Source organism: Mustelus asterias, chromosome 22, assembly GCF_964213995.1.
Source record: "Mustelus asterias chromosome 22, sMusAst1.hap1.1, whole genome shotgun sequence".
Taxonomy (NCBI): Eukaryota; Metazoa; Chordata; class Chondrichthyes; order Carcharhiniformes; family Triakidae; genus Mustelus; species Mustelus asterias.
This window is the reverse complement of record NC_135822.1, coordinates 71885616-71900123: the sequence shown is the minus strand read 5'-3', so window position 1 is coordinate 71900123 and position 14508 is coordinate 71885616. Positions and strand designations below refer to the sequence as shown.

The 14508-nt window shown below is 43.1% G+C and overlaps 1 protein-coding gene across 11 annotated transcripts in view; it reads right to left on the bottom strand.

Moving 5' to 3' along the window:
* Positions 1-3829: 3829 nt before the first annotated feature.
* Positions 3830-14508, bottom strand: part of pebp4 (phosphatidylethanolamine binding protein 4) — a 420175-nt gene continuing 409496 nt past the window's right edge. For 9 of the 11 annotated variants that reach the window (XM_078239640.1, XM_078239641.1, XM_078239628.1 and 6 more), the window contains one exon: positions 3838-5670. In XM_078239640.1, the coding sequence (XP_078095766.1) occupies positions 5579-5670 (92 nt within the window). In that variant the 3' untranslated portion in view covers positions 3838-5578. Of the gene's footprint in view, positions 5671-14508 lie in introns of all 11 variants that reach the window. The other 2 variants (XM_078239636.1, XM_078239622.1) reach the window with 2 other exon arrangements.

The following is a 14508-nucleotide window of genomic DNA, read 5'->3' as shown; positions in this document are numbered from 1 at the left end:
AGAGGGGCCAATTTTTTGAGGAAGAGGTGTTACAGGCTAATAGGCTGGAGGAAATAGATGTTCGGAGGGAGGATGTCCTGGCAGTTTTGAATAAACTGAAGGTCGATAAGTCCCCTGGGCCTGATGAAATATATCCTAGGATTCTTTGGGAGGCAAGGGATGAGATTTCAGAGCCTTTGGCTTTGATCTTTGGGTCCTCACTGTCCACGGGGATGGTGCCAGAGGACTGGAGAATGGCGAATGTTGTTCCTCTGTTTAAGAAAGGGAATAGAAATGACCCTGGTAATTATAGACCGGTTAGTCTTACTTCGGTGGTTGGTAAATTGATGGAAAAGGTCCTTAGGGATGGGATTTACGACCATTTAGAAAGATGTGGATTAATCTGGGATGGTCAGCACGGATTCGTGAAGGGCAAGTCGTGCCTCACAAATTTGATTGAATTTTTTGAGGAGGTAACTAAGTGTGTTGATGAAAGTTGATGTCATATACATGGATTTTAGTAAGGCGTTTGATAAGGTCCCCCATGGTCGGCTTATGATGAAAGTGAGGAGGTGTGGGATAGAGGGAAAGTTGGCCGATTGGATAGGTAACTGGCTGTCTGGTCGAAGACAGAGGGTGGTGGTGGATGGAAAATTTTCGGATTGGAGGCAGGTTGCTAGCGGAGTGCCACAGGGATCAGTGCTTGGTCCTCTGCTCTTTGTGATTTTTATTAATGACTTAGAGGAGGGGGCTGAAGGGTGGATCAGTAAATTTGCTGATGACACCAAGATTGGTGGAGTAGTGGATGAGGTGGAGGGCTGTTGTAGGCTGCAAAGAGACATAGATAGGATGCAAAGCTGGGCTGAAAAATGGCAAATGGAGTTTAACCCTGATAAATGTGAGGTGATTCATTTTGGTAGGACTAATTTAAATGTGGATTACAGGGTCAAAGGTAGGGTTCTGAAGACTGTGGAGGAACAGAGAGATCTGGGGTCCATATCCACAGATCTCTAAAGGTTGCCACTCAAGTGGATAGAGCTGTGAAGAAGGCCTATAGTGTGTTAGCTTTTATTAACAGGGGGTTGGAGTTTAAGAGCCGTGGGGTTATGCTGCAACTGTACAGGACCTTGGTGAGACCACATTTGGAATATTGTGTGCAGTTCTGGTCACCTCACTATAAGAAGGATGTGGAAGCGCTGGAAAGAGTGCAGAGGAGATTTACCAGGATGCTGCCTGGTTTGGAGGGTAGGTCTTATGAGGAAAGTTTGAGGGAGCTAGGGCTGTTCTGTCTGGAGCGGAGGAGGTTGAGGGGAGACTTAATAGAGGTTTATAAAATGATGAAGGGGATAGATAGAGTGAACGTTCAAAGACTATTTCCTCGGGTGGATGGAGCTATTACAAGGGGGCATAACTATAGGGTTCGTGGTGGGAGATACAGGAAGGATATCAGAGGTAGGTTCTTTACGCAGAGAGTGATTGGGGTGTGGAATGGACTGCCTGCAGTGATAGTGGAGTCAGACACTTTAGGAATATTTAGGCGGTTATTGGATAGGCACATGGAGCACACCAGGATGATAGGGAGTGGGATAGCTTGATCTTGGTTTCAGATAAAGCTCGGTACAACATCGTGGGCCGAAGGGCCTGTTCTGTGCTGTACTGTTCTATGTTCTATGACTCTAAATTTCCGTACTCCTGTTTCTTCGGGGATTACAATTTGTGTACGCCATTCATACCAAAAATGTTCCTGAGTATGCTTGTTGCTAGCATCAAGTCCTCAGCAGGTGCTGTCCACTCTAACCTATTGACCGTGCTCCATATTCTTCCTTCCCGGGTTGATTTGGATAAATACAAACTCTGTTCCTGAGGGGTACAGATCTCAGCTTAATGCAAACGGAAACCTTTTTCCCTGCCTCACTGCGTCATGTGAGTAGATCATTTTTCTTTGAAACCGACAAAATAACTGCTTTTCCTGTATCCGTTGCAATTTATATAAATGCAAAAGTAAGCCCGTCGACTATTTTGTAATTAAGCTTTTGTAACTTGTAAACAATACTTAGTTCAGTGGGAACACTGCTGTGTCAATCAGAAACATCAACCCACAGGTATAAAAATTTCTAATCTTCCCACAAGCAAAATGTGCCCTTTATCTCTTGATTTTGTTTTGCTTTGCAGGAGCGCAAACCACATTGGTTTGCTATTCAGCATTGTTGCCAACAGTGTAAGGATCCTGCACATGTAACCAGGAGCATGACATGTTTGGTTAAGTGGTGCAGGTACCCGCAAATGCCAGTCACACAATGGCCTTGATATTAACCCCTCAGAGTTCGGGGGAGAGGGTTGGTTAAGGGGTTATGCATTGGAAACATGCACGTGCCCCACCTGCTTTTGTACAGATATCGGATAACAATGTTTCACCAATACACCAATCCACAGTGCAATTGGGAGATTGGTCTAAAATTGACAAGCCTCTGCTCTGATTTCCCATGGATCTAAAATGCAAGCAGTGCAAGGAAGGTGCGGGCTGCCAGTTTTACTGTTTCCAGCACTTCTTGTGCGCTAGGAGGCACAGCAGTGCTCCCTCCAGCTGCCTCACGCAGACCCAATCACCTGTCCTCTATCCCCAAATGACACCTCTTCTCTAGCTCACCCCTCCTGACTGTGGTCACATCTGCCCCTCCTGATCATGCCCACTTCCAAGAGCCTCTCCCCGACCCCCTGCCTCCAGCTGCCCATAGGCCAGGCTGTCAATTTTGCCAGCTGTTGCACATGGAACAGACCACAATATGTTAAATGAGGTTCTGCCTTTAAGTTTGGCAGGAATTCCATATCCCTGACCTTGCCAGATTCTTTGTTTCTGGTCTTACCCAGGTCCAATGTGTCTGATTCATTTGAGTGGATTTATCTCAGATCACTTGTGCAGGTACAGAATGAGCCTCTGGGGAGTTGACACAGCAAGTCTTCAACCACACTGGATTCAGACTGTGTGCACTGAGAAGCAGGCGCACCCATCTCACTATAAATAATATCTTTTTATAAATGCATTATTGGAACACTGAAGGAGTTGATGATTACTGATCTTGAACATTGCTGAAAGGGAGACATGTTGTTGAATCTTTTCATCTTTCTCTCATCAGGACAAAGGCAAGAGTGACAAATTTCAAATTATCACAGCAATTTATACCACTGGAAAAAGAGTGCTGATTGGCTAAGGCGTTGCCATGGGAAAAAAAAACATAAGGAAAAGTCTCCCAAGCTCCTGGGAAATTTAAAAAATATGCAAGGCTTGAACATATTCCTTTAGTTTGCAGAGAACAGATTCTTGTGCATAAATGTTACATTGCTTCTCGCTAGTATAATTGAGCCACATATGAGCTGAACTAGTTATCTTGAATTGGGTGTTAGTGTATCTATACGTGTACTCAGGATTGTTCAATAAGTGCTGACCAGTCATAGAATTACTTTGAACTATCATTGAACTCCCTTTCCTCTATATGCTAGTTCAGAAATTCCCTCGGGTTCTCTGTCCTTCAGACCTACCTTCAATAGTCAATATATACATTGGGATTCGTATAACTCTACACGCTAGAAGATTGGCCTTATCAGCAATCATATTGAAAACCGAGAAGCAGAGAATTCAAATGGTGGTCTCTGTGGGGATACAAATGTTAAATATAAATTTAACAGAGATGAAAGAGTCCTTTGTCTTTGATGCAATTCATAATATGTTGAAAGATCAAATGCAAGTTACATCCCATGCAATGTTCAAGTCCCACTAATAAACCTAGCTAATTCAGAAGTAAATATCTAGGTCATGAAATGGAAATTTTACGATGAACAAGTTTGATACATTTTTCACTTTGTCAAGCAGCATTTTATTGTTTGTGGTGATTCTCAACTGCAGAAAGGGACACCGAGGGACAAAGGTGAGTAAAGACGGAATACTGTCATCAGACAGCCGTTCAGTATTTGATAAACCAGCCAGGTTATTGATAGTATAGTTATCCCCAGCAACCTTTTTTAAAAAGTAATTCAAGACAATGGACAATTAAAAACTCATAAGTCTTAATTTGATATCTTTAACAAAGAACTTCTGAATTTTAATGAAAGAACAGGCAGAAGAAACAGGAGACAGTCTGACATTTCCAGGACAAGCCCCCATCATGTGACTGAATCTGGAGATTACCCATCACTGCGACTCCAGCTTCCGGTTTAATCAAATTTGTAACCATATGGAAGCAAATCTTTAGCTGGAAAAACTGAAACGTGCAAATCTTGATCAAGAATGGAGAAAAGTCAGTTTTTGATCAAAGAATTATGGTGTATACATCGCACAGTCAAGGGAATGGGAGAGAGAAACTGAGATTTTTACTTTAAATTGAGAGTAATTGTGCGAGAATTGATATCAGGACTTCCTTCACATAAAAGGTGGCTAACACATGGAATTCAACTCCAGGTAGAATAAAGGCGGTGCTTTTAGCGAAATTAGATGTAATAATATAAGAATTGTAAGGTCCTTCTCAATCGAAGGTAGGGTGAATAGTCTTGCGTGTTAATGGTTGGCTCAAATAAAGGTGAAGGGCATGAACACATAAACAGAATAAGCTTGGACACTAGGGGCAGGAGTTGGAGATAGGAGGCAGAGATCTGTAATGCTGTGTCTTGTGAATTTACTTATCAAGGAAAAGATCCTTGTCTTGCTTCATACGTCACCATTTAGCTTGAATCCACTTGACGTTCTTTGTTATAATTAACTAGTGCAGAACAATTTTTATTCTAAAATGTATTACCAGAGTACTGCAGACAGTTAAAGAGAAGCAAGCAGCTTGATTTAGATGGATAAGAATGGCATTGCTGTTTTGCAATTCTGCAATTCTGTGCACTTAGCCATTTTTCTCGAGATGATAATATTTTATGGCGAAAAGACAAGGAAATCCTTACTGTTCAGTCATTGCACAATGAAACCCAAGAATCTGCTTGCCACTTCTCAAACAGATGATTTCTGGAGTACTTTTGGGTCAATTAGGTTCTGTTTCATGTCCCACCCTCACCTGTTTCCTCTCCCCAAAACACCCTCGTGAAATCTGAATTCCTTTACAATCCACAATACAATCATCGCGTAATTGCCCAATGCAGACCCACTGGAGCAGAATTAAATGCTCAGAACTGAGCCTTGTGCTGAAATCATGACACTCAAACTCCTCTCACTTGGGATTCTTTGAAGTAGTCGTAACATTTAGACAGAAGAACTGCCCAGTCACAGGAGGCCTGTTTTATACAAAAATCCCTGAAAAAAGACAACAATCTATTTTCTTTTCACAGTGGTAATAAAAAGAGGTTAAATAGATCTAGATCTGAGATTTTACTAGTTAGACAGAGTTGTTCCATTATTGCCGATGGAATATTTTCAATTCTCAGGATTTCAGATGCAATCATGATACTGACCCTTACTATGCTCATTTTTGTGAAATCTGTGCAGACGAACAAAACTATCATGCCTTGGTATTAATCAAGCAAAAGCACTGAAGCACTTTTTCTGGTAGTTGGGTGTGATGCAAAGCTGAAGTTCCTCTTTGGAAGCTTTCAAAGCTGAGCCTGTCAGTCAGTCTTCAAAGTTCTGGGTCATCAGTTGGGTTGACGCCACTGAGCTTCCCAGGTTGAACCTGGACACAAATGAATCCAAGTCCCAACAACCTAAGCCAAAAAATAAAGCAGCATTAGTGTAAATCAATCACTACAATGGAATCCTGTTACCTATAATCTGTTCAGGCATGCAACTTGCCTGTGTATATAGGAACGGTTATATCAGAGCCAACAGACTAAAGGATTTATAAATATTTGCTTGTATCAGGTTTGTTTATGTAGGTTTGGAAGGTGCATGAGCTCTGAGTATATACGAATTTCCAGAGAGCAGTGAATAATTGCAGGGAATCATGCCCTCTTGGGTTTCAGAAAACATTGAAAAGCAATGTTTATGACAAAACTGATGTGATTTCCACCTTGTAATTCTTACTTTTATCTTGCATTCTTCACAATATATGTAACACATACATATCTATTTATGCTAATGATAGGCAGGTTTCTTAGAATTGCTGTTTGTACAATTACAATACATTCTTTACATGTACATTTTCAATTCTGCTTCTTGTAGTGAACAAGGAAGTTACTGTGCTAAAATCTTCGCTCCTAGCCATTTCTACCCTTGTATCAATTCTAAACGTAGTGTGAGAGCTGGAACCTCCCTCAATATTATAGTTCCAGCTGAGGTGAGTCAGTGGCGGAGGAGGTGCATGAGGGAAGGGGGTTAAGCAGTGGCCAGCAGCAGCACAATTGGTAGAGCCCCTTGCATCTTTTGGTTCCACTGATGTATTTTTAAAAGCATGCACTTTTGCTGGCTGTTTTCAGTCCAATTTCACACCAAACTGTGCATGTGTGCAACCATGCAATAGCCTGGCAGATGTTGTAAAGGTCTTGTTCAGTGTTAAATACTGCTCATGACTAAAAACTAGCCATGCACAAGAACCAGTGGTCCTTTTAAGAACCACTGGTGAGGTGAGATCTACATCAGGTAATCCTGGTCCAAAGCCGGCTGTCTTCAGGACAAGCACATGACTAGTTTAGACCCTAAAACAGAATTTGATCCTTCACTCGCATTTTCAAGGGCCTAACAGTTGTTTCAGGCATCAGGCTATCTCTACTGCACTTAAACAATATGTTGTTATACATGGTTCCGACAGTCTTAAAGCAAAACGTTTGGATCTTTGGACCCATTTTTCACAAGAAATATGGACTCAACAACATCTAATGTCTCCATTCTTTTCTGGCAGTGAAAATGGACAACAACCAGAAACTTTACCTCACACAGACTGAAGACACTGAAGTTAACTGTGGCAAAAGACTTCTGCTCCAGTTGGGATCAGCTAAATCTCGCTTGGGACAATTCTTGTGTATTATCCCTTTGACACTTTTGACATACATAATTACACAATTCTCCTCTATCACTGTTCAATTCAGTGAGATTGTCCTTGTTTGGTTCCACTATTTCCTGGGGTATTGAAGTACCTCCAGCAATGACTTCTCCTCCTGCTCCCATACCATTATGCACAAAGTTATCGACTGATCTATCCTCGCCTCCCTCTTCATCTCTGGCAACGTCTGATGTAAATGAGGGGTCACTTTTCAGACACATGCTGATGTCTACATTTTCATCACCTCATTTGACCTTTTGAATGCTTCCAGGTTGTCAGACAGCAACTCCAATATCCAAGATTAGATGAACCACAATTTCCTCAAAATAAATGCAAGAAAATCTGAAATGTAATTTTTAGCCTGACCACAAACTCTGTTGCTTTGCCTTTGATTTCATCCCATTCAGAGTGAATCGTATTGTTCACAATCTGTGTCCTACACAACCCTGAGGTGAGCATTCAACCCCATGTACTTACAATACAAAAACTGCCAGTTCCATGTGTGTAAAAGTTTGCAATTCTGTCCCTGTCTCAATCCATCTGCTGCAAACCCGTCATCCATGCCTTTATCATCTCCAGACTTGAGATGCTAACCTCATATAGCCCATCCTCTGTAAACTTCAGTTCATCTCACACTTTGCTGTCCAGATCCTATCACCCTCCAAGATCCTGCCCACACATCACTGCACTCATTGACCAACACTGGCTCGAAATCCTCAAATGCCTCATTTAATTCTTTCCTATGACTTCATCCATTTGTGTCTCTGTTATTGCTTCCAGACTTGTAACTCAGGTCTGGTGACAGAGGCTGGATCAAGTGGTTTGTCTTCCCTGAAGCAGAGGGGATGTGGAGGTGGGGGGCTTATCTGATAGAGGTATACAAATTGAGAGGTACTGATAAGAATCTTTTCCCCATGGCAGAGATGTGTAAGACTAAAGGGCATGGGTTTAAGATGGGGAGTTTAAGGGATCTGAGGACACATTTTTCACCCAGATGGAAATATCAAATGCACTGCCCGAGGGGGTGGTGGAGGCAGGTACTCTCAACACTTAAGAAGCATCTGGACAAACACTTAAATTGCCAATGCATAATAGCTATGGACCAAGTGTTGGTAAATGGGATTAATATAGATTGGTATTTGATGGTTGACATAGACATGTTGGGCTGAAGGGTCTGTTTCTGTGCTGTATGTCTCAATGACTCATCCTGATCTCTCAGCACTTCTAACTTTGCCTTTTTGTCAACCCCTACCCCTCAGTCTCCCCACCACTGCACTTCAGTTGTCAAGACATCACACTGCATTATTAAGCCTCTCTAAAATCCTCTGCCACTCCATTACCCTCTTCTTTAAGATCGTCCTTCAAGTACAGCTTTTTGACAAAGCTTTAGGTCACCTGTCCGAATATCTCTGCGATGGCCTTGAATCCATTTTTGTCTGATTGTATTGGTGTGCAGTGCCATGGAACATTTTTCTTTGTTAAAGGTGTTAAATAAATGCAAATTATCGTTATTATTGAAATTTCCTTCACGAGAATCTGAGAAAAACAGAGGTTTTCGGTGAACTGGATCTTCCCCATGTGTTTCTGGCATTCATAATCTTTTATGTGCAAGTACACATTTTTATTTAATCTCATTTTCTGAGCAGGATTTTGTGTTTACTGTTGCACTTCTTACTGACAATTGGCCCCAGTTCTATATATTTTAATGCAGGGATTAAATGATGAGTATTTGGATGCAGTCGCCTTTCAAGCCTTTTTACCCACTGGAGTTGCTGTTTGCCATGTTATTTCATTCCTTGTCTAAAAACGCACAGTATGCTTTTGGAGGAAACCCAGCTTGTGATTCTTCCTTGCAGTCAGATACTGATAGCCTGCAATCATACACTGTTTCACAAACTCAGAAATGGGGAAAGGAGCTGTCACTCTCGTCGTTGCAACTATAACCAGAATCCTTTCAAGTAGGTGTCTGCAAGGCACATCTTGCTTTGTTCTTTTCTATTTTCTATGCGACACACCACTCAGCCCAAATGCAATAGTCTCACTTTGCTTTAAGAAACCTGTCTTTTAACTGTGGAGGTGAATTATTTTTCTCCCCACCTATTTTCTTCAATTAATTTCAATTTTGCCTCCTCACTTTAAGTCTGAGTGAGTCAGGAAAGCTGAGCGGTCAGCCCACTCTGAGATCTTAGCTGACATGGTTTTGAGTTTACTTGTAAAGGGAGTGTGAAACTGGTTGGTGCATGTCCTCTCAGTGCTCAGCCTAAGCCAGTACTTCACCCCGCTCGAGCCCAACATATGAAGAATGCCAGCATGAGCCTACCAAGACATGCCACATCATCCTGAAACAAATTCTTTTGTTTTGGCGGGGGAAAAAAATCTTTTTTGCCTTTAGTGAGTTTGTTTTTATCATCTCCGCCACCCCAATCAACATGGGTTTTCAACAGAGGATGCAAGTGGGCCTGATGGGATATACCCCAGAATACTGAGAGAGGCAAGGGAGGAAATTGCTGGGGCCTTGAGAGAAATCTTTGTATCCTCACTGGCGACAGGGGAGGTCACCACAGTAAGAAGTTTAACAACACCAGGTTAAAGTCCAACAGGTTTATTTGGTAGCAAAAACCAAAAGTGTGGCTTTTGCTACCAAATAAACCTGTTGGACTTTAACCTGGTGTTGTTAAACTTCTTACTGTGTTTACCCCAGTCCAACACCGGCATCTCCACATCATGACAGGGGAGGTCCCAGAGGATTGGAGAATAGCCAATGTTGTTCCTTTGTTTAAGAAGGGTAGCAAGAATAATCCAGATAATTACAGGCCGGTGAGCCTTACATCAGTGGTAGGGAAATTATTGGAGAGGATTCTTCGAGTCAGGATTTATTCCCACTTGGAAATAAGTGGACGTATTAGTGAGAGGCAACATGGTTTTGTGAAGGGGAGGTGGTGTCTCACGAACTTGATTGAGTTTTTCGAGGAAGTGACGAAGATGATTGATGAGGGTAGGGCAGTGGATGTTGTCCACATGGACTTCAGTAAGGCCTTTGACATGGTCCCTCATGGCAGACTGGTGCAGAAGGTGAAGTCGCAAGGGATCAGAGGTGAGCTAGCAAGGTGGATACAAAACTGGCTCGGTCAAAGAAGACAGAGGGTAGCAATGGAAGGGTGTGTTTCTGAATGGAGGGCTGTGACAAGTGGTGTTCCTCAGGGATCAGTGCTGGGACCTTTGCTGTTTGTAATATATATAAATGATTTGGAGGAAAATGTAACTGGATTGATTAGTAAGTTTGCGGACGACACAAAGGTTGGTGGATTTGCGGATAGCGATGAGGACCATCAGAGGATACAGCAGGATATAGATCAGTTGGAGACTTGGGCGGAGAGATGGCAGATGGAGTTTATTCTGGACAAATGTGAGGTAATGCATTTTGGAAGGTCTAATACAGATAGGAAATATACAGTAAATGGCAGAACCCTTAAGAGTATCGATAGGCAAAGGGATCTGTGTGTACAGGTACACAGGTCACTGAAAGTGGCAATGCAAGTGGAGAAGGTAGTCAAGAAGGCATATGGCATGCTTGCCTTCATCGGATGGGGCATTGAGTTTAAAAATTGGCAAGTCATGTTGCAGCTTTATAGAACCTTAGTTAGGCCACACTTGGAATATAGTGTTCAATTCTGGTCGCCACACTACCAGAAGGATGTGGAGGCTTTGGAGAGGGTACAGAAAAGATTTACCAGAATGTTGCCTGGTATAGAGGGCATTAGCTATGAGGAGAGGTTGGAGAAACGTGGTTTGTTCTCACTGGAGCGATGGAGGTTGAGGGGAGATCTCATAGAAGTCTACAAGATTATGAGAGGCATGGACAGAGTGGATAGTCAGAAGCTTTTTCCCAGGGTGGAAGAGTCAATTACTAGGGGGCAAAGGTTTAAGGTGCAAGGGGCAAGGTTTAAAGGAGATGTACGAGGCAGATTTCTTACACAGAGAGTAGGGGGTGACTGGAACTTGTGGCCGGGGGAGATAGTGAAAGCGATACGGTAGTGACTAGATGTGACAGGGCAGCAGTGCTTAGATCTGATCTATTGGTTGTGGTATCATTTAGTTCTGTCAATTTTATGGCATTAAAGTAAAAACCTTTGTAAATGTAAAATATATAGAGCCAGCACAGGCAAGATGGGCTGAATGATCTCTTTCTGTACTGTACAATTCTAAAGAATTTCAAAACACTTATGTATCTTGGGCGAGATTCTCCCGCCTCCCAGCCGCGTATTTCCCGCCAGTGGGAGGTGATGCATTGTTTGCGAGCAGCGGGATTCTCTGTTTCTGCCGCTGTCAATGGGAATTCCCATCACCCTGCGAGCGGGGGTGCACTGCCAAGCGGGAACGGCCAGAAAATCCTAGCCCTTGTCTTTACTGTTCATCTGTCAAATGATTGAAGGCTTTTTAATTGGCAGGATTATCCTTTAATGATGAACCTTTCCAAGGTAAGGTAAACTGCAAAGAAGCTCATCACCTATAGCTTTCATCAGCCTCTTGAGACAAAATGTATAGTCTTATCCTGGTTCAAATGATAGTCATGATGTGGAGATGCCGGCGTTGTACTGGGGTAAACACAGTAAGAAGTCTCACAACACCAGGTTAAAGTCCAACAGGTTTATTTGGTAGCAAATACCATAAGCTTTCGGAACACTGCTCCTTCGTCAGATGGAGTGGATATCTGCTCTCAAACAGTGCACAGACACAGAAATCAAGTTACAGAATACTAATTAGAATGCAAATCTCTACAGCCAGCCAGGTCTTAAAGGTACAGACAATGTGGGTGGAGGGAGCATTCAACACAGGTTAAAGAGATGTGCATTGTCTCCAGGCAGAACAGCTAGTAAGATTCTGCAAGATCAGGGGGAAAGCTGTGGGGGTTACTGATAATGTGACATAAATCCAACATCCCGGTTTAGGCTGTCCTCATGTGTGCGGAACTTGGCTATCAGTTTCTGCTCAGCGACTCTGCGCTGTCGTGTGTCATGAAGGCCGCCCTGGAGAACGCTTACCCGAAGATCAGAGGCCGAATGCCCGTGACTGCTGAAGTGCTCCCCCACAGGAAGAGAACAGTCTTGCCTGGTGATTGTCGAGCGGTGTTCATTCATCCGTTGTCGTAGCGTCTGCATGGTTTCCCCAATGTACCATGCCTCGGGACATCCTTTCCTGCAGCGTATCAGGTAGACAACGTTGGCCGAGTTGCAAGAGTAGGTACCGTGTACCTGGTAGATGGTGTTCTCACGTGAGATGATGGCATCCGTGTCGATGATCCGGCACGTCTTGCAGAGGTTGCTGTGGCAGGGTTGTGTGGTGTCGTGGTCACTGTTCTCCTGAAGGCTGGGTAGTTTGCTGCAGACAATGGTCTGTTTGAGGTTGTGTGGTTGTTTGAAGGCAAGAAGTGGGGGTGTGGGGATGGCCTTGGCGAGATGTTCGTCTTCATCAATGACATGTTGAAGGCTCCGGAGGGGATGCCGTAGCTTCTCCGCTCCGATTTCTGTGTCTGTGCACTGTTTGAGAGCAGATATCCACTCCATCTGACGAAGGAGCAGTGCTCCGAAAGCTTATGGTATTTGCTACCAAATAAACCTGTTGGACTTTAACCTGGTGTTGTGAGACTTCTTACTGTGTTCAAATGATAAGAACAGCAACCCAAACAGGTAAAAAAGCTTGTCGTCTAACATCAGTTGGATACACTCGATTTCCACTCAAATCGTCATCACTTAATCCCTACATGCAACTCATAAAATGGGCCCAATTGTCACAAAGAGAAGGAAGAGTTAAAAACAAAATCCTGTTCAGAAAATTAGATCAAAATATCTATAAACAGTCAGTTTATCTACAGTTGATGCAGTTGCTAGGAGATTCCCCTCCACTGCTATGGTGATGGGTTTAGATTCACGAACAAGGCTGGGGCACCTTTTGAACACCTGATCACAGCAGAAGTGGCATATCTCCTAGCAACAGTTCCAGATAGGTAAGCGGTGTTCCCTTTTTTTCTTATTCTTTGTTGAAATAAATATGAACCAGGCATTGTCCAACACTCACGTGGTCTTGCAAACTCAGAGGTGACTTGCGAAGAAGGTTACGATCTGGAATGCATCTCCTTGAAAGGTGCTGGAAACAGACTCTATATTAATTTGCAAAAGGAAATTGCAAATGTGTTTGAAAAGGAAAGATTCCAGGATTATGGGGAACGAGAAAGGGATTGGAACTAATTGGATAGCTCTTTCAAAGCATCGGCAGACGTGATGGGCTGAATATGGTATGATGCCATGGTTCCATTTATACTCGTACAAAATTTCACAACCTTGTCTGAGTTGGTATTGGACAGCGGATATATATTTTAAAATGTAAGTACATTTTTAACCCAGTTTTTAATCCTTACAGCAACAGACAATGCACACTGTGCAGTCTGCAGAGCCTTCATGCTGAGATAACTTTTCTTTGGGATGTGGCCTTCTTAGCTTCACAGCAACAGCAATGATTGCTGGTGAAATTAAGTAAATCTGTATCTTGTTTACAGGTATTTTCAGCTTTACTGCAGTAATCAGAGGCTTGTCAGGCAGAAGGTGAGGACAAGGATACCTAATCGTGCTAGGAGGGTAATGCCAGAGCAGAGTCGGCACTGGATCGAATGGACTGTCAACCATGGTGAGTGGAAATCCTTGCCTGAAGAAAATGGAAGTCATATTGGAAGCACAGGTATTGAAGATGGGTAATGATTCTGCTGTTCTCATTCAAACTTGCAAGACTCATCTTTTTCTTTCCATGGAGCTCTGACGAGGGGTCATCCTGACTCGAAACGTGGGCTCGATTCTCCCCCCACAGATGCTGTAGACCTGCTAAGAGTTTCCAACATTTTCTGTTTGTGTGTCTACTTGTTGGTCTGGTGACAATAGCAAGCTCACCAAAGAATATGTTATTTTGCGGATGAGGCTGTCGTCCATTCGGCTCACACCATCGAGCCAATGGAGTTGCCACTGACTCCAGAAGACAAACATGCCACTGTTTTACTGGTGTGCTTCCATATTCAGCACGCTGTGTTGCCAGGTGATAGCCAATACTAGTCTGAGGTGGCAGTTGTTCAGCCACTTAACTTGCATGTGTTGTCCATGCTTTGCTACTTTGCTGAGAACATAAGCCTGGTACAAATGGAGCTTTGTATTTCTGGTTAGTTTGCTGTTGATCCACTCGATTTTGACATGACCACCATGACCTCAGCAATCCGAGTGCTGATTTTGGCATCGAGGTACAGGTTGCTGGCAACTCGGTATGTTAAATTGTCAATGACTGTTTTGCTGTGCGGTTAATGTTACTTCAGTCGGTAGTTTCTTAGAATCATCATTCTTTATGTCCAGGGAGTATTTATACATTTGGATTTCTACATGAGGCTGGAGCGTCTCCTCCTCCAAGATCTCTCTCTTTAGTCATGTGATCTGGCATCAATATTACATCAGCATGTATGTTTCTGATGTTGATCCTTCACTCTGCAATGACCTCCAGAGTGAGGGTGTCGATGTGATGGGGGGGGGCT